The following is an 18,793-nucleotide window of genomic DNA, read 5'->3' on the forward strand; positions in this document are numbered from 1 at the left end:
TGGGGACTTTTTTGATGTTCTCTTTTTATTTGATTTTCCTCAGAAAGTGGAGTTGCCGGACAGCCCTCGTTCTACCTTCCTGTTGGCTTTTAGCCCGGACAGGTCAGAATGACGTCCCTTAAAATGTTGTATACATTTTTTGTCTGGAGGAGGTAGAAAGACACCAAGACTGGAAGATTGTATGTTAACTGTTAATGTTTTCCTTTCATATAGGACCTTAATGGCCTCAACTCATGTCAACCACAACATTTATATCACAGAGGTTAAGACAGGGAAGTGTGTTCACTCTCTATTGGGCCATCGCCGCACTCCTTGGTGTCTGACCTTTCACCCTACCATCCCTGGTTTGGTGGCTTCGGGATGTCTGGATGGAGAGGTTCGCATCTGGGACCTGCATGTGAGTGGCTGTCATCTTCTCATGCAAAGGAACCCCAGGGACTACATGTGCCACCATAGACTTCATTAGATGACTCATCTTTGGGAGATTCTCCTCGACTCCTCCTCTCCTCCGTGACCTGCAAACCGATAAGTGGTTGAGGACGGTGTCAATTAATTAGTAGGCGAATGGAAGAGTTTGCGCACTACCTTGATGCACAAGAGTATTCCACTCAGCGGCTAGAGCGGAAGTGTTTTAAAATCCGCCACACCCCCTTTGAATCAGCTGTTGTTTTCTCGAAGGAGAAAAGCATGCACACATTTATGCACACATTTAATAAGAATACGCCACTTATTATTTCTTATTCTTATTATCTATAAAATGTCTTGCACAACTAGTTATATTTGTTTTTATCACTTTACACATTTATTTTGTGATTCCATCCCTGTAAATGTAATTTGCCTTATGGAGTGGGGAGTCTCATTTCACACAAGCTCATTTGTTTCCTCTCCTCGCCTCCTCTCCTCGATTACCTTTGAACTTTTTCAAAAGCAGGACAAAGGAGAGGACGCGAGGAGTTTAGCAAAACTAATTGAGATTCTAAATGTTTATCTGTCCCATCTTCACGGGTAGCGCCAGTGAGGCCATCTCTATTTTAAAGTAGTCAATTTTCTTATTTTTTTGTGTTTGAAAAAATGCATACAGCTTATATTGGTGTTTTACCGCCACCTGCAGTGCAGGAGTCCTGAACCAAATATTGTCATTAATTTATTGTGGCGGTGATACAGCTTAAAGCCATTTATAAACCAGGTAACCCAATTTGAAGAAGAAGCCAATGCTCTGATCATTGGCTGATCCCTCCCAACCCATAGAAATCCCCACCCAGTTGACTACTTTAAAATGGTGGAAGCCCTCTATAGAGTACCACAGTATGAGTCATAATACCCATAAAACCTAGAGGTCAAACAGGGAAATGGTTCCAATGGGTACTATGACACCTCCATTGTGGGGCTCTATGGCAGTGTCCATACAAAAACTGGTTATATCCAACTAGAGATCTCCAACTATCTCTGTGTGTGGTGCTGGTGTAGGTAACCATGTACTCTCTTGCGTCATCACAAGTTTTACTCTTTACCAATCGATTTCCTTGCACTCGCTTAAAAATAGTTTGATGATAATCTGGGTTTTTGTGCATGTGCATAATATTGACAGTAATCTTCTTCTTTTGTACATTGTGTGGCCCCACTGATTCCAAGGGTGGCAGTGAGAGCTGGTTCACTGAAAGCAATGCGGCCATTGCCTCCCTGGCCTTTCACCCTACTGCCCAGCTCCTTCTCATAGCAACAAACAATGAGGTTCACTTCTGGGACTGGAGTAGGAGGGAGCCATTTGCCCTGGTCAAGACTGCCAGCGAGACAGAGAGAGTCAGGTCTGACAGAAAGCTCAACCTTCTCGATCTCCCTATAATTTCCACAGTGTTCGATTAGTTGACTTTGCTGCAATATCTGAATTTGGAAACAGTCAGATAATCTCAAAATGTATTTATAGCAAAATATAGATAATGACACATGCGAATGCTCTGTTGCAGACTGGTGAGGTTTGACCCACTGGGTCATTACCTGTTGACCGCTATAGTGAATCCCTCTAACCAACAGGTGAGACTCTGTCTAATACTTTACATTATTGAAGGTCAGTTACATCATATCAAGAACATTGTGTTCCTGTTGTGTGCTTGTCAGCAGAGTGATGATGATTCTGAGGTCCCCATGGATAGCGTGGAGATGCCCCACTTTCGCCATCGATCCTTCCTACAGTCCCAACCGGTCCGCCGTACCCCCATTCTCCACAACTTCCTGCACATCCTGTCATCGAGGAACTCAGGCTCACAGTCTGAGGAGCAGCATCCTCCCGCGCCTGCTGCCGATAGTGCTGCTGACTCTCCTCGTCTTCCCTCTGGACGTTATTCCGCCCTGCGTAATCGTTCCCGACCCCCCTACCAGGGTTGTGTGCAACACTTTGGTATGGTTTGCTTCTGCAGTCGGTGCTCTGCCACCCGAGCCCCTTCACCAACTGGAGAGGACCCCTCTGACCCTGAGAGCCTGGAGGCCCAGTCCCATGCCTCCACCTTCTCCTCTGCTCGCACTGAGCCCCGGCAGCCATCTGAGCCTCGCTCCTCACACCGGCCCTCTGCCTTCAGCAGTGTGTACGGCAGTGCTAGAGGACACTCTTTACGCACTCCATCTTCAGGCCCTGGCCAGCGCAGCATCCCAGGCCTTATAACCAACCAGGCCCAGGGCCACCAGCAGCCAGGCCGGGAGTGTTCTGGGCGACTGGCGGGGGCAGACTGGATGGGCAGCATGCTCAACATGCGGCCTGAGCGTAGTGGAGGTGTTGGGGTATCTCCACCCAGGACTAGTGCGTCCTCTGTCAGTCTGCTGTCTGTGCTGAGGCAACAGGAGGGCTCCTTTCAGTCGCCTGTCTACACCTCTGCCACAGAGGGAGGAAGCTTTCCCTCAACAGTAGTGAGCCCCCACACCAGTGGAAACAGCTCTGTAGATGGACCCAGCACTAGTAGTGGACACCACTCTCTTGGGGAGGGAGGGAGCAACAGCCCCACCTCTATCCGTAACGTGCTGCAGTGCAACTTGAATCGCTACTTCATGGAGTATGATCGCATGCAGGAAATGGAGCAGTCAGGTGGTGCTGGTGGAGAGGGCAGCCAAGAGCAACAGACGCGGGAGATGCTCAATAATAACATAGACTCTGAGCGACCTGTCACCCCTCATTATCAGCCCCCTGACAGCAGCGATGGTGGTTCTGGTCCCTCCCGCGGCCATATGAACCGCTGCAGGGTCTGCCACAACCTGTTCACGTTTAACCAAGGTACGCAGCGCTGGGAGCGCACCGGCCAGACCCCATCACAAGAGGAGGGGAGCCCCTCATGGCAGCCCCCAAGCCCCAACCCTGCCTTTCACACGATGAGGCAGACTGTGCAACAGGAGCCCCAGTCCTCTGACAGGAGACAGTCGGCACAGACACAGCCCAGTGCTGATGAACCTGGAGGGGACACGGCCTTCCCTCACCGGGGAACCCCCAGCCCACAGAGAGAACAGGCGGTGGGGTTGGTGTATAACCAGGAGACAGGCCAGTGGGAGAGGGTTTACAGACAGTCTGCAAGTCCAAGTCCAGCAGTGAATGTACCACAAGAGGCCTTAAACCAAGAAATGCCTGACGAAAGCCCCGATGACGATTACCTGAGAAGGTGAGAGAATCGGGTGTTAAGTTCTGTGTTATCTATATTTTGTGCAATCTGTTAAATGAAAAAACGTTATTGATGCATAGTTTTTTCCAATATGCTGGAAGTAGCATGAATGGCCTGATGGCTGAACTCTGACTTTGAGGCAGTATCAGATGGAGGCAAGATGCAACATTCAACACAAAGGGCGGAGACAAGCTAATTTGTGATGGACCTGTAGAAGCAGGGCTGTCTCCGTGTTGCTCCTCAGGTTTCCACTTGGTGGCAGTATGGTACTGACTAGATATTTAGAGATGATTGCCAGGACAGCTCAGCCTCTCCTGTGGCAACTACCATCGACAACTTACTCGTTTCTAGAATAGGCATAGTTAGATTGGTTATGGAATTAGCATAGGTATTTGCTGTGAACACATCAATTTAAAGAACAAGCCATGTTATTTGTATTCCCACAAAGTAGGAGGATATGATGGGCTCTGCACAACATGTCTGCTTGACCAATGGCAGCTACAGAACAAAAGGATTACATCTATTTGACATAGGCTTAGAAGGTAATTTGCCTGACGACTCAAACTGAATTCTTCCGCTGCTCTATTGTTCGCTACATAACTCAGTCTGAGACTGCCATCAATGAAGTCGTTTGTGCTGACGTCAAAATGAGGGGTGTTGTACAAAACAAAGTCGTCAGCGATTGGGTAATCTAAAACCAGTCAGAGTCTCAAAGACAACGACGGATTTTCAAAATGCCACTTTACCCCACGTGTGTTCTGGCTCTAGCCCAACCCAGTATCTGCGACCAATCAGATGGTCTAGAATGGATTTCCATTCTACAAATCGTCTGGAAGGCACTCAGATCCAGACTCCTTGCGGAGAAGAAACTAACGTCTTTGGGCGTGGCGTAGCATTTGGCTAGAGCAAAGAGTTTGGCTAGCCAGGCAAGAAAGTAATGCCTATTCTAGGAAAACCTGAAATGGAAAAAGTGAAATATCCTAATATTTGCATAACATTTAGCTACAGTCATTGAAAACACACATGGTCATTGTTTTTCCCCTCTCTCATTTTCCCATCTCGCCTCAATCCCAATCCATCCCCTGTGCCCTGGAAGGTTGCAATTAGCCTCTGTTTCAAGGGCAATGTTGTGAACTTTAACCATGTGAAGTTGCCCTTCCTGCCCAACCCCTCATTATCTAGCCTAATGTTGGGGCTTGGTGCGTGGAGAGCTCTCCAGCATCTCCAGAGTGCTGCTCTACGTTGTCTGACACAAGGCCAATGCATTGGGTCAAATCTGTAGACCAACAAGAAGCGTCTGGAAAGCAAATGACCAAACTGAAGTTTGGTTCTCTGTTTTGCTCACGTCTCATTTAGATTCCAGTCTATCTCATAGACTCACAGCTGCAGGTCACCCTAAATGAAATATGTTCAAGGTTTTATGTGACTATAATAATGATTTTAGAGCTTTAGGCTACTTTGTGTTGTTGAGCCTACTTGGGCACAATGGCTTGCTTTAAGCGTTCAATGGGTTCTTTCTTTTGTGTCCACATTCTGAAGTCAACCTTCTTTGGGCAAAGCATTGATATAGCATATTAAAAGTGATTTAACAAAATGAATAGGCCTAGGCTTGTATTAGGCTCTATTATTTATTGCAGTAAATGCTTTTTCAAGGAGAGGTGTTGCCTACTGTATTCTTAGACATTTTCGGACTTGTTTCGAGCCCAAATGACTAGAGCAGTTGAGGTATACGTTTTTAAAAAGTTATAATTGAACAATTTTTGGCTAACCAAACTTTCCCCAAAGCCACTAAAGTATAAAGGCCATTGTTTTATTAGTTGCCTCACCATCCTCTGTATAGAAATGGCATTAAAGTCCCGGTTCACTAAAAGACTGGACCAATTTAATGGGTTGTTACACAGGGCTGTGACATTTCATATCGCTATCATTTTTTTACTTTATGTGCTGTCGATAATGGGCAAATGAATGTCCCTTAGGAATTTAATGAGACTTTTTAATAACTAAAATGGTGGTTAAAAAGACTATGATCCAATGTGCAGGCTAGCGAGGATGTAGATAAATGTGAATCTCAAGGAAGGGAATGCTTTGAGTTATTCCATTGATTTGGCTATTGTAGCCCTCACAGTAATGAGCACGTTGTTTTGTGACTTTGAGGTAAGGATTATGGCAGGAGGGTGGGAACTGCATTTTCAGGCTCATTAGCATGTCAGCCACATTGTAAAATATTCTAACTGGTTTTAATGTTGACAATGTTGGGCTAGCTGGCTGGCCAATCACTTGAAGTAGTCTGCACTGCATATGTGCTATTTTAAAACAAGTTTTGAATACAACAATTGTGTCTTATGGGGCCCTAAAATGTCAAATTCAAGATTGAAATTGTCACGTCGTGTCTCTCCTTGCCACACACACATCCCAGAGCTTCTCTGTATAGTCACCTTTAAGACGCTGCCAACTTCAATATGTTTGTTTTGTCAGGAATCTGACTCTATTTTAAACGTTTCAGATGAATGGCCTGAATAACATAACCTAAAGCCAGTCTTTCTCTATGAAACATCCAAACTCAAAACTGAGTTGATTGTCACCCAAAAGGAAGCACGTGATATGTAGGTTCTCTGGTGTGTTTGTGTTAATTGTGGAGGTATCCATTCTCTTAATTATACCTCTGAAAATTAACGAGATAGGAGAGAAACATTGTTTGGATGCATCAGTCACAGAAATGGCTCCTTTCTTTCACTGGAAAGCGGTTTAGACTAGTTGGTGGTAATGAATATGAAAATGATTTGGGCTGATCATTAAACAACGGGTACAACAACTTTGTTTGTGGTGTTTTCCTTAGTGGATATGAACATCTAACCATGCCATTTGCTCTGTTTCTCTTTCATAGGAGGCTTTTGGAGTCATCTCATATGTCGCAGTCTCGATATGACATATCTGTCTCCCGGGACCATCCTATTTATCCAGATCCTGCCAGGTGAGTCTTGTGGCAAGTGGTCAGGGTTATTGATGTTTTACTTGAAGTATGTAATTCATGAGAATATTAACATTTTTCAACCAAGCATACTAGATTAGCATGTAGCATACACTATAAGGACCAACAGTAAATTGCCACTTTGATAAATGGGGGTCTCAAACAGATTCGCCCTCAGGTGGTTTGAGTAAAAATAAATAAAATAACATGACTAAAACCAAATCGAAACTGTGCAGAAATGATATTGGACCTACATTTAGACAGCCTCTACACTCTGTCTGTCTATCAATCATCGAACATAAGGGAGACAGTCAGGAGCATTGACAATTCAAAAAACAATGGATAGAGCACCATTTTGGGCAAATTTTGATGGCAAAGAAATATAACACATTTTCAGTTCGGCCCTTCGGACCTCGGTGTAGTGCTCTAACAGGTGCGTACAAGCCAGCAAACAAATGACAAATGTTCCCACTGTAAACATAATCATTTCAGTAGCTGCGTAGAGAACCAGGCTGGAAGCCTGGTGAAGTCTGGCCTAAATTAGCTAAAAATGGGTGGAGACCTGGTCTAAATCTGATGCTTCACAACACGTCAAACCAATCAAATGCCTTGCTTGGGCGGAGCTTAAGACGCAGCTCTCCTTCAACAGTCGTGGGGGACCATTCCAGCGGACCATTCAAACCGTTTCGGCTAATACAAAATTCTTCAGCACTCCAAAGGAGGCGTGAAAACATTTTTGGAAGAATGGCTACGCGAGACTACCATTTCATCAACCTGTGCACACTTGTCTCTGTGTGGTTCTCAGGCAACAATATGTGATAGCATTGAACATTAAATACTGTAAGACAAACTAGACTGTACAGCCTCAAGCATATGATGCTTACATTAAGTATTGTCAAAGGTCACTTCCCTTAACATCTGCCAGTTGGCTAGCCGTGTAGCATATATAGACTTTTTCTAATGCACGCAGTTCTTTGAAATACATTATCACTGTTATAAATGGAATTGGACCTGGTCGTCATTAAATATAAATGGAGCCAGGACATGGTCTTTTCATGGTAATACATTTTTATACATTGCAGGCCCACACAAGTTGTGATGTTTCTTAGACCTTTGAGCGGAGTGTCCTACCTTTCTAATACTGCCTTGCTGAAGAGTGATGAATTACACCGGGTCTGCTCTGAGCCTGGTGGTTCTGAATTTAGTGTCTGGGATTGACTGCCAGCAGACCTCCAAGGTGGTGACCTTGTGAGGTGGAGAGTAGGGCCTAGTCCTCTCAGTAAAAACACGTACATCTAGGGACAGAGCTGCTCCGCTCAGGAACCAAGGTGCAATATTGAAAATCAACTTGTGACCCAGAGAAGGGACATAATGATCAGTACAACCAACCTTTGGGAGAGAGTGGACACTTGACAATTGACTTCTCACTCTGTCGTCATTTTCTTTGACCTGTGATATTAAAGGCCTAACACCCTATCCAGTGGTGAGGATAGCGGCGACACTTCGTTATTCTCTCACTTACATTTATTTAAACTTTATTTAGGCAGGGTGGAGTCCTGTTAAGACCAACGTGTCTTTTACAAGGGAGCCATGCACGACAAACACTTACACAATCAAGGCAGCATAGGATCATAGAAAATACAGAAAACACCAAACACAATCATAAAAAACAACCACATTCCTCAGTAAAAAGAGGTCCTCAACCAACAATCAGAGTTTCCCGAAAGGCATATTCAGACTGAATATAAGGATCCGTTAAAGGTTTTCTACTTAGAAAATCCAAATCTAGTTCCTCTTCCATTTAATATCCTCAAACATTCAAGAGTAAGATGTAGCCTAGGCCTATCTGCAAGAGTAACAGTTACAAATAGTTCCCACATGGAAACATTTCCCATTATGTTCTGGCCATGAAAATTTTCCTACATGCTGGCAACCCTCCAATACAATGCATTGAGACCGCTAAAGTATCTGAAGTGAAAATGGGTCCTTTTATGGCCAGTTCCTAGAAAGCCTTTTCTAGGGAATTACACAAATCATTTCCATTGAACATTGTTAGAAAGCCAGTCGGGCTTTGTAGGTGCCTTGTCATTTGTAATTTGCCAGTATGACTTGCAGCCAGGAAAGAACTACATTTAAGAGTAAATGGTGTCCAAACTCGCATAATCTCTGCTGTTAACCTGTTTCAGAGCTTGACAGTGTCTTTGATAGTGTTTCCTCGTGGGCAGACCTCATAGATATACATGGCCACTGCTGTTCCTTCTCACCTCTGGAGTATTGGAAACTCTGTAGAAAATAACACTATCTCTTCCCAGTGCATTCTAAACTCCAGAGTAGAGATTTATGATTTAGTTTCTAGGATATCCAGTTATCAAAAGATGCTGTCCTGTAATGGAACCTGACTCCTTTAATTTGGCCATTTTGAACAGGTTTGACCGGTCTGTCACATCAGATTCATAAAGCTTCAGTGGAATTGATGGTAGATGTGACAAACTAATTTTTAGAGTCAATTTAGTATCACTTTTAATACTTGCCAGGTGTTGATTTATTTTCACGTACTCGTTTTCATTTCCAATCCAGTATTTTGCGTTGTAATCCAATTGCTGACCCTCTGGGCATATTGGTTACATGATGGAATGTCATGCAATAACTTTTTGATTATTTTCACTCAGGTTTTTCCACCTATTCAAATAATTGTACAGGCAGATTAACTCATTTGTGACATGAACAGCTATGCAGGGATGGCATAGCAGGGTACACTATAACTTCAAGAAACATTATCTTAATACCAAAGTATTGCAAGCTCCTTGAGCCCTGCTAATACAATCAATGGGAAAGCTAGACTGAGGTGTGCACACAACTTGACTTGTGATAATTGGACGGGTGTTGGTTTTGTAAAAAATCCCAATCTTCTACTAGTTATGTCATTTGGATGGACTATCTGTTTATGTTTGTGGAGTGTCAACATTGACTGTCCCAGACCCCCTTATCTGCTGTCAGCAGCACAAACTAACATATTTACTTTATGATTTGGCTATGTCTCTTCCTTCACCTCTTCTGATTCTTGAGCTTTGTTTACTCAAACCAACACATTTAATTAAATCGTAATACTGTAGTCTGTGGCCCTAGCCCATAACTTCCCAGTTTAGGCTATTATTTACAGTATCTAACAACATCCATTTTCCTCGATCTGGGTACTCCGACTAGGCTGTAGATATACCATACAAGCTTTCAGATTCCAAAACAATTTCTGCACAATGTTCTCAGTTTAGCGAATCCTGATGAAGACAATTTATAGTTTTAGTATTTACACTGAACAAAAATAGAAATGCAATTTCAAAGATTTTACTGAGTTACATTTCATGTAAGGAACTCAGTCAATTTAAATACATTCATTAGGCCCTAATCTATGGATTTCACATGACCTGGGAATACAGATATGCATCTGTATACCTTAATTTAAAAAAAGTTACGGCCGTGGATCAGAAAACCAGTCAGTATCTGGTGTGACCACCTCTTGCCTCATGCAGCGCGACACATCTCCTTCACATAGAGTTGATCAGGCTGTTGATTGTGGCCTGTGGAATGTTGTCCCACTCCTCTTCAATGTTGCTGGATATTGTCTGGAACTGAAACACGCTGTCGTACACGTCGATCCAGAGCATCCCAAACAAGCCATGAAAGAACTGGGACATTTTCAGCTTCCAGGAATTATGTACATTTTATATTTTAGTCATTCAGCAGACGCTCTTATCCAGAGCGACTTACAGTTAGTGAGTGCATACATTTTCATACTGGCCCCCCGTGGGAATGGAACACACAACCCTGGCGTTGCAAGCGCCATGCTCTACCAACTGAGCTACACAGCCCCTACACAGATCCTTGCGACATGGGGCTGTGCATTATCGTGCTGAAACATGAAGTGATGGCGGCGGATGAACGGCACAACAATGGGCCTCAGAATCTCGTCACGGTATCTCTGTGCATTGAAATTGCCATCGATAAAATGCAATTATGTTCGTTATCTGTAGCTTATGCCTGCCCATACCATAACCCCACCACCACCACCATGGGGCACTCTGTTCACAAAGTTGACATCAGCAAACCGCTCACCCACACAATGCCATACACACTGTCTGCTATCTGCCGGGTACAGTTGAAACTGGGATCAACCCGTCAAGAGCACACTCCAGCGTGCCAGTGGCCATCGAAGGTGAACATTTGCCCACTGAAGTCTGTTATGACGCCGAAATGCAGTCAGGTCAAGACCCTGGTGAAGACGACGAGCACGCAGATGAGCTTCCCTTAGACGGTTTCTGACAGTGTGTGCAGAAATTTGACGATCCCGCAGGTGAAAAAGCCGGATATGGAGGTCCGGGGCTGGCGTGGTTACAGGTGGTCTGTGGTTGTAAGGCCGGTTGGACGTACTGCCAAATTCTGTCAAACGACATTGGAGGTGGCTTATGGTAGAGAAATTAACATTCAAGTCTCTGGCAACAGCTCTGATGGACATTCCTGCAGTCAGCATGCCAATTGCAAGCTCCTCAAAACATCTGTGGCATTGTGTTGTGTGACACAACTGCACATTTTAGAGTGACCTTTTGTCCCCAGCACAAGGTGTATCTGTGTAATGATCATGCTGTTTAATCATCTTCTTGATATGCCACAACTGTCACGTGGATGGATTATCTTGGTAAAGGAGAAATGCTCACTAATAGGGATGTAAACAAATTTGTGCACACAATTTGAGAGAAATAAGCTTTTTTGTGTATGGAAAATGTATGGAATCTTTTATTTTAGCTCATGAAACATGGGACCAACACTTTACATGTTGCGTTTATATTTTTGTTCATTGTATTAAAAAGAACTGTCCAGCATGCTTTAATTGCAGACATATACAGTCATGGTCAAACGTTTTAAGAATGACACAAGTATTGGTCTTCACAAAGTTTGCTGCTTCAGTGTTTTTATATATTTTTGTCAGATGTTGCTATGGTATACTGAAGTATAATTACAAGCATTCCGAAAGTGTCAAAGGCTTTTATTGACAATTACATTACGTTTATGCAAAGAGTCAATATTTGCAGTGTTGACCCTTCTTTTTCAAGACCTCTGCAATCCGCCCTGGCATGCTGTCAATTAACTTCTGGGCCACATCCTGACTGATGGCAGGCCATTCTTGCATAATCAATGCTTGGAGTTTGTCAGAATTTGTGGGTTTTTGTTTGTCCACCCGCCTCTTGAGGATCGACCACAAGTTCTCAATGGGATTAAGGTCTGGGGAGTTTCCTGGCCATGGACCCAAAATGTCGATGTTTTGTTCCCCGAGCCACTTAGTTATCACTTTTGCCTTATGGCAAGGTGCTCCATCATGCTGGAAAAGGCATTGCTTGTCACCAAACTGTTCTTGGATGGTTGGGAGAAGTTGCTCTCGCAGGATGTGTTGGTACCATTCTTTATTTATGGGTGTGTTCTTAGGCAAAATTGTGAGTGAGCTCACTCCCTTGGCTGAGAAGCAACCCCACACATGAATGGTCTTAGGATGCTTTACTGTTGGCATGACACAGGACTTATGGTAGCGCTCACCTTGTCTTCTCCGGACAAGCTTTTTTCCGGATGCCCCAAACAATCGGAAAGTGGATTCATCAGAGAAAATGAATAATTGGTTGATTTAGGTGCAATCTTACTAGCAGCAATATCCTTGCCTGTGAAGCCCTTTTTGTGCAAAGCAATGATGACGGCACGTTTTTCCTTGCAGGTAACCATGGTTAACAGAGGAAGAACAATGCTTTCAAGCACCACCCTCCTTTTAAAGCTTCCAGTCTGTTATTCTAACTCAATCAGCATGACCAAGTGATCTCCAGCCTTGTCCTCGTCAACACTCTCACCTGTGTTAACGAGATAATCACTGACATTATGTCAGCTGGTCCTTTTTGTAGCAGGGCTGGAATGCAGTGGAAAAGTTTTTGGGGGATTAAATTCATTTTCATGGCAAAGAGGGACTTTGCAATTCATCTGTTCACTCTTCATAACATTCTGGAGGATATGCAAATTGCCATCATAAAAACTGAGGCAGCAGACTTTGTGAAAATTAATATTTGTGTCATTCCAAAACTTTTGACCACGACTGTACACTGAGTGTACAAAACATAAGGAACACCTGCTCTGTCTGTGACGTAGACTAACCAGGTTAATCACTTGATGTCACTTGTTAAATCCACGTTAATCCGTGTAGATAAAGGGGAGGAGACGGTTCAATAATTATTTTTAAGCCTTGAGACAAGTGAGACATGGATTGTATATGTGCCATTCAGAGGGTGAATGGCCAAGACAAAATATTTAAGTGCCTTTGAACAGGGTACGGTAGTAGGTGCCACTCGCACTGGTTTGAGTGTGTCAAGAACTGCAATGCTGCTGGGTTTTTCACACTCAACAATTTCCCGTGTGTATCAAGAATGGTCCACCACCCAAAGGACATCCAGCCAACTTGACACAACAGTGGAATGAATTGGAGTCCCTGTGGAATGCTTTTGACACCTTGTAGAGTTCATGCCCCGACTAATTGAGTCAAAAATTATTATATATATATATATATATTTGTTTTATGACAAAATGAGTAGAATTTGTTGAAATTAGTTAGAAAAATGCCACATTTCAATTAGGGCTCACAAAAGGCTATGGCCGGCTCTGACTGCGTGTGTGTGGGTATGGATGTGGGTACACAGACCCGCGAGCCACTGCGGCCCTTTGTGATGAGTTCAGATTTTTTTGTGGCCCCTACCCCCATCAGTTTCCCATCCCTGGTCTATAGTCTTCCAATGTGGTGTAACTCACTGGATCTCAGCTGACTATATACTCTGAGCTCTGTTTACATGGGGAGCACTCTGTGTTCAGTTAGCTTCCGAGCTGCCCTCCCTGTGTAGGTTTAGTGCTGTGGTACCGGAGTGCAGCTCAAGGCTTATCCACTTGGATCAGTCAGTAATTGAACCACATTGTAACTATGGCCCTGAGAGTTGAAGCATGGAAGAGAGGGAAGTTTACTTTGTTTTTTAGAGAAGCCTGCTCCATCTTTACCATATGTGGGCTCTGACAATACATGGTCTTGGGTTTGTTCAGGTTTTTCTGGTATTAGCACTGCTTTCTGCCTGGTTTGCTTGATTTTATTTGTCAGTTCAAACAAATACATATCTACACAGTGCATACAAATAAAAACGTGACTGGGATAGCACAGTAAAGTCAGACTTATTTCCATTGTGGTCTATTGCTCTTGGGTTATCTGATCACCATTTGATTTTAGTTGTGTGTCCTTGCTGTGTTCACAGGTTGTCCCCTGCTGCATATTACGCCCAGAGGATGATTCAGTACTTATCTCGGCGGGACAGCATTCGCCAACGATCACTGCGCTACCAGAGCCGACTGCGACCTCTCTCATCCACCTTGGACAGCCCAGGAAACAACTCCTCCCCCTCCATTGAGAACAATGAGGTGGACTTTGAGGAGTTTGAGTGAGTCGTCTTCTACCTACAACATCCAATGCCTTTTGTATCCCTTGACTATTGTTCATGAAGACATTTACAGAACCCATTATGATAAAAACATCCTATAATTGTCGAGAGCTATGGGATTTATTCCACAAAAAGCACTATCAATGGAATAATTAGCATAGAACCATACCATAGCAGAATGCTGTGAGTTTCTGTCAGTGGATTTGGCTGTGAAGTTAGTGTCAGAGGGGAGGCACCATTGCCAATGGTTGAGAGAAATGAATTCCCTGCATTATGCCTCCACACACCCTCGGTATGATCTGGAATGCATAATGACTGACTAACAAGGCTGCAGTAGAAAAACACTCCTACCAAAATAACTTGCAAATCGAATGCCTGATGTGTGGCTCTCAAAGGTTGAATTCGTGATACATTTTTCGAATTGATTAGGATTTTTCTTTCCCCTTTAATGTGTACATGTTAATTGCCTCTGTCCTGGCTATGATAAAGGTGCAGGGGGATGGTGTTGCTTGCAGGGCCATGATACACCAGGGTCAGTGGTTTGGAACACTCAAACGCTCCCAGGACTTATTTGAGTGCATCAGTCTTCTCAGGGCTGTGCATACTTTGTACTGTAGCATCTTTGGCCGATTGAGGTCAAAGGAATTCCCCTGGCGCTATTTCTCTCCAGCAATTAAGGACGTCTTTTATATAATGATAAGAACTGTTTGTCAGAATGAACAACTAAGTGATTTTAGAATGCCAGTTAAATTGTCCATTGTGTTGGATTCAGAGTTACATCAAACCAGCTAGGACATTTTCCTGGAGGATGTAAACGGTCCAATCTCCATGTTGCTAGTTATAACTGGGTCATTGCATGGTGTGGCGTCAGCTCCCCATCCGTGCGAGACCGTGTCTGTTCTCTTCAGACAAGATTAGACATGTGCTGCCACCCTGTCGTTCATTATTGAGCCTGGTGGGATTTAGGGAATTATAACAAGACGACATCCCCTTATCCCCCATTCCAGATTTAGGCTTCTCCTTCCCAATTGTTTTAGATGATTGGCGTGGATCAGAACTTTGCAGCCATAGTGAGGGTAATTAACAGTATGGGGGATGGGTCCATGCATCACAGACGCAACGCTGTTGTTCGTTGAAGAGAGGGGGGTCTCATTTCTGGGGGTGTGACGTTTCTCAACTCTCAATGAGTGATTGGCACCGTTTTAAAACCCAACGTTTGTGGTACAGTATGTCTTTGAGATGCGGAGCCTCGTGCACGTTGGCCATTTTGCAATCCGTGCTAGTACCACTGGAAAGTTTTTAGGACATTACATTTACAGTTAGATTGATCAATTACACGGCTAACTATGAGCAATATTTACAGTTAGCAATCTAGCTAATGTGTTTTGAGTTTCCACTTCCTCAGGTGGTGAATTAGCCCCAAATGAATTATCCTATTAGCTAGTACACAAAATCATGTAGGCAAATGGATCTCTATTGAGCAACAAAAATATGAAATGTCTGGAGCCCTATTGTGACAGTAAAATATAGTAACAATAGCCTAATTGTTAACCCAAAATTAATGACCAAAACTGGTTTACTGTTGGTTGCACATAAAAATTACTTGAATCATGCATTCCTGCTTGGAAATGTAAAAAAACAACAAAAAAACATAAGCACTGCGAAGGACTTTATAAGATGATGAGTATTTTTTCTATTGCGTTACACAAAATGTTGGTGCGACCAAATCATGGCCTGGTGACACCCACTGAAAAAGTTAGTGGAACCAGTACCACCAGGTAAAACGTTAGCCTGGAGCCCTGTCTGAGCTATGTCTTTCTGGAGCAGGATGCTACTGGTGATTTTAAATAATTAAAAACCAATTCATTCTTAACACAATACACACTATTGATAGGTGTTTTGTTTGATTTTCACAAAATCATATATTTTGTGAAAATTCTCGCAGAATAACTGAGAACAGATTTTCCCTTTTTCTTTAAACTGGTCACAATGTGCCTGTTGCACAATGAAAATACATGCCCTTATAGCCAGCAAAACCCTATGGCGCTTTTGGAATGATGTAATAAGGATTCACTCCATTGTAATGGAACCAACAAACAGTGAAAGTAAACCTAGATTGCAGTGCTGTGAAAACATATACAGCAGCAGGCTCAGACTATCGATGAATCAGGATTATACTCCCCTTGAGAACTGCACATTTTCCCAGTCTGGCCCATTCTCTTTCTTCAGGTCCTCCGCCACTGAAATCATTTAAGAGCTGTACCCTAATTATCTTCCAAACCCTCAGCCTGTTTCGTAACATGCTGATCAGAGAGAGAGAAGAGAACAGCGGTTTAATAATGACACTTCAAATGGCGCTGTGGCCGGTTTCCTCAGAAAGCAGCTATCACTAGGCCACTTATTAGCTCTCATTTCTGCTCATCTCCTTGCCCAAAGGACTTGTGGATTAATCTAAATTAGTTAGTTTTCTACGCTTGCGAAGAATGAGGCTGGACATTTCTTTAACTTACCTACGGGTGCATCTTGTCCCCATTTCGTTTTTAAACTTGCAAACAGACTATGAAGTCCTCCTAGAGCAGTTAACTCGTGCCTAATTTACTGGACATGTATAACATGGTCAGCAAAATAGGTTTACATTCGACTTGAGCCTCATACATAGAATGAAGTTATACAGCCAGTCAGCCACGGAGTATCATTGCAGTCGAAGCGAACAACATTTTGCCGGTATTAAAATGCAGTTCTGGGTGACTGATGTGAGATGGGGCATCTTCAAAGACAGAATATGACCTCACCGATTTGGTTCATGAATTATTCCGCCAACCTGACTGCCCCGACTTAAAATTAATTGCTGAGGGTATACGAGTGTTGGCACATTTCATATCAGTTATTGAAATGTTTATTTATGAAAGCATCTCTATTTCCACCTGCTTCCGATTAGAATACTTTCAGAGGCTCCACGTTCGTCAGATTTCCTCTCTCTCTCGCATCCTTCACAGTGTTCAAGAAGTGTAAAGCAAATTCTGAAAATGAAATGTCCAGTGGATCACAGAGGCCTTGTCCTCTCAGCTGATACTCTACTCTGATGGAAATATTATGCATGTTTAGTTCCTCCTGGGGTCAGCGAATAAATTACAGGAACCAATGTTCCTGTAATGGCACAGTCTTCCTTTGCAAGGTCAGATATTTATATTTTAGTCATGTTAGCAGACACTGTTATCCAGAGCGACTAACAAGAGCAATTAGGGTTAACTGCCTTGCTCAAGGGCACATCGACAGATTTTTCACCTAGTCTGCCCTTTCGGTTACTGATCCAACGCTCTTAACCGCTAGGCTACATGCCGTCCTGATTCTATACAGTGTCTCCACAGCCTGGAAATCTTTTGCCTTTGTTTTTCCTCCTTTGCATGTGTTGTTAAAAAGGGGCCCACTTACTAGCAGTCTTTCAAGCCTGTGAGAAGAACCATTGGTGCCATAAATAACCATCTTTACCTTAAATAACCATCTTTATGCATTGCAGCATTTCAAACTTTTGCAAATCTTCTCTGGAGTTTCTGTTTGGTTTTTGAGGCTGTTGGATGATCACAAGCAGTACTGCAACTTTCTCTCTTTGTTCTGGGTCTCAAGCTCAAGCCAATAATAAGTTAGGCTAACGTCAAACTTTTAAGTGAGCCTCCACTATATAGTGAGCCCAGCTACGGTCTCTCAGTTTTAATTTGAGGTACTCCTTGTATGTGTTTGTCTGTTATCTCCCTCTCTGTGTCCATCTGACTGTCTGTCTGTCTGAATGTCTTCACAGGGATAACGGTGATCGCGCCAGATACAGAGCTCCACGCAACGCTCGTATGTCTGCCCCCTCGCTTGGCAGATTTGTTCCCCGGTGGGTGGCCCTGATTTGATTTAATTTATTGATTAATTTATTGGGAAAAATATGCACGGAGTACAACCCAAGGGATAACACGTTAAAGCGATTCCACTTGTTTCCAACGTGATCCCTGATGGAACACAATACAAAGAAAACTAACAACAACAACAGCAATCCCAACAATAAAAAAACAGCATCACACAGCATACAATAAATACAGTAAATACATAGCTAAAAAAGAAAAGATACAGGAAAACAGTAGATCAACTTATCCTAATCTCATCATTTGTCCTCCTGGACTCTGAATAGATTATACTGATTGGCTCTCCATATTCCAATGGAGTTTTTTTGGCCAATGATATGAGCAGCCAATGACATAACAGGACTCTGTGTCCCGAGGATTAGTATACAGGAAATGTTTGACATATTCTCAAGTTTGAATTGAATCTGTCTACCCAAAACCAGTGCTGAGCATTAGCACAATCATCAGTTTGGGCACCAATGTAGAGTCAAGTAAGGCTATTATAAAGACGTGCCTGTGCTTTTTAGTCCCCTATTACGCAACAGAGATGGTCTCCAATTTTCTCATGTCATCTTAATTATGGGGTGAGTAAACTCTGTCAGTTGTGTGATTCTATATAAACTTGATGCTTCTCTGTTTCTTCAAGGAGGTTCCTACTGCCTGAGTATCTGCCATATGCTGGGATCTTCCACCATGAGAGGGGCCAGCCTGGCCTGGCCACCCATTCCTCCGTCAACAGGGTCCTAGCAGGTAGGCAGAGATATCCCTCGTGTTTTTGTCTCGTGTTTCTGTTTTGGAAAC

At 43.3% G+C, this 18,793-nt stretch overlaps 1 protein-coding gene across 1 annotated transcript in view; it reads left to right on the plus strand.

Annotated features, from left to right (window-relative positions):
- Nucleotides 1–18,793, plus strand: part of LOC311111569 (activating molecule in BECN1-regulated autophagy protein 1A-like) — a gene marked incomplete at its 3' end in the record, with an annotated part of 143,650 nt that overhangs the window by 1,191 nt on the left and 123,666 nt on the right. Inside the window, exons 2-9 of the mRNA XM_084154322.1 lie at nt 44–102; nt 214–397; nt 1,633–1,805; nt 1,965–2,031; nt 2,116–3,638; nt 6,523–6,609; nt 17,905–17,985; nt 18,639–18,742. Coding sequence (XP_084010448.1) covers nt 44–102; nt 214–397; nt 1,633–1,805; nt 1,965–2,031; nt 2,116–3,638; nt 6,523–6,609; nt 17,905–17,985; nt 18,639–18,742 — 2,278 coding nt within the window. The remainder of the gene's footprint in view (nt 1–43; nt 103–213; nt 398–1,632; nt 1,806–1,964; nt 2,032–2,115; nt 3,639–6,522; nt 6,610–17,904; nt 17,986–18,638; nt 18,743–18,793) is intronic.

This window comes from Coregonus lavaretus (assembly GCF_964263955.1).
Source record: "Coregonus lavaretus genome assembly, chromosome: 37".
Lineage (NCBI taxonomy): Eukaryota > Metazoa > Chordata > Actinopteri > Salmoniformes > Salmonidae > Coregonus > Coregonus lavaretus.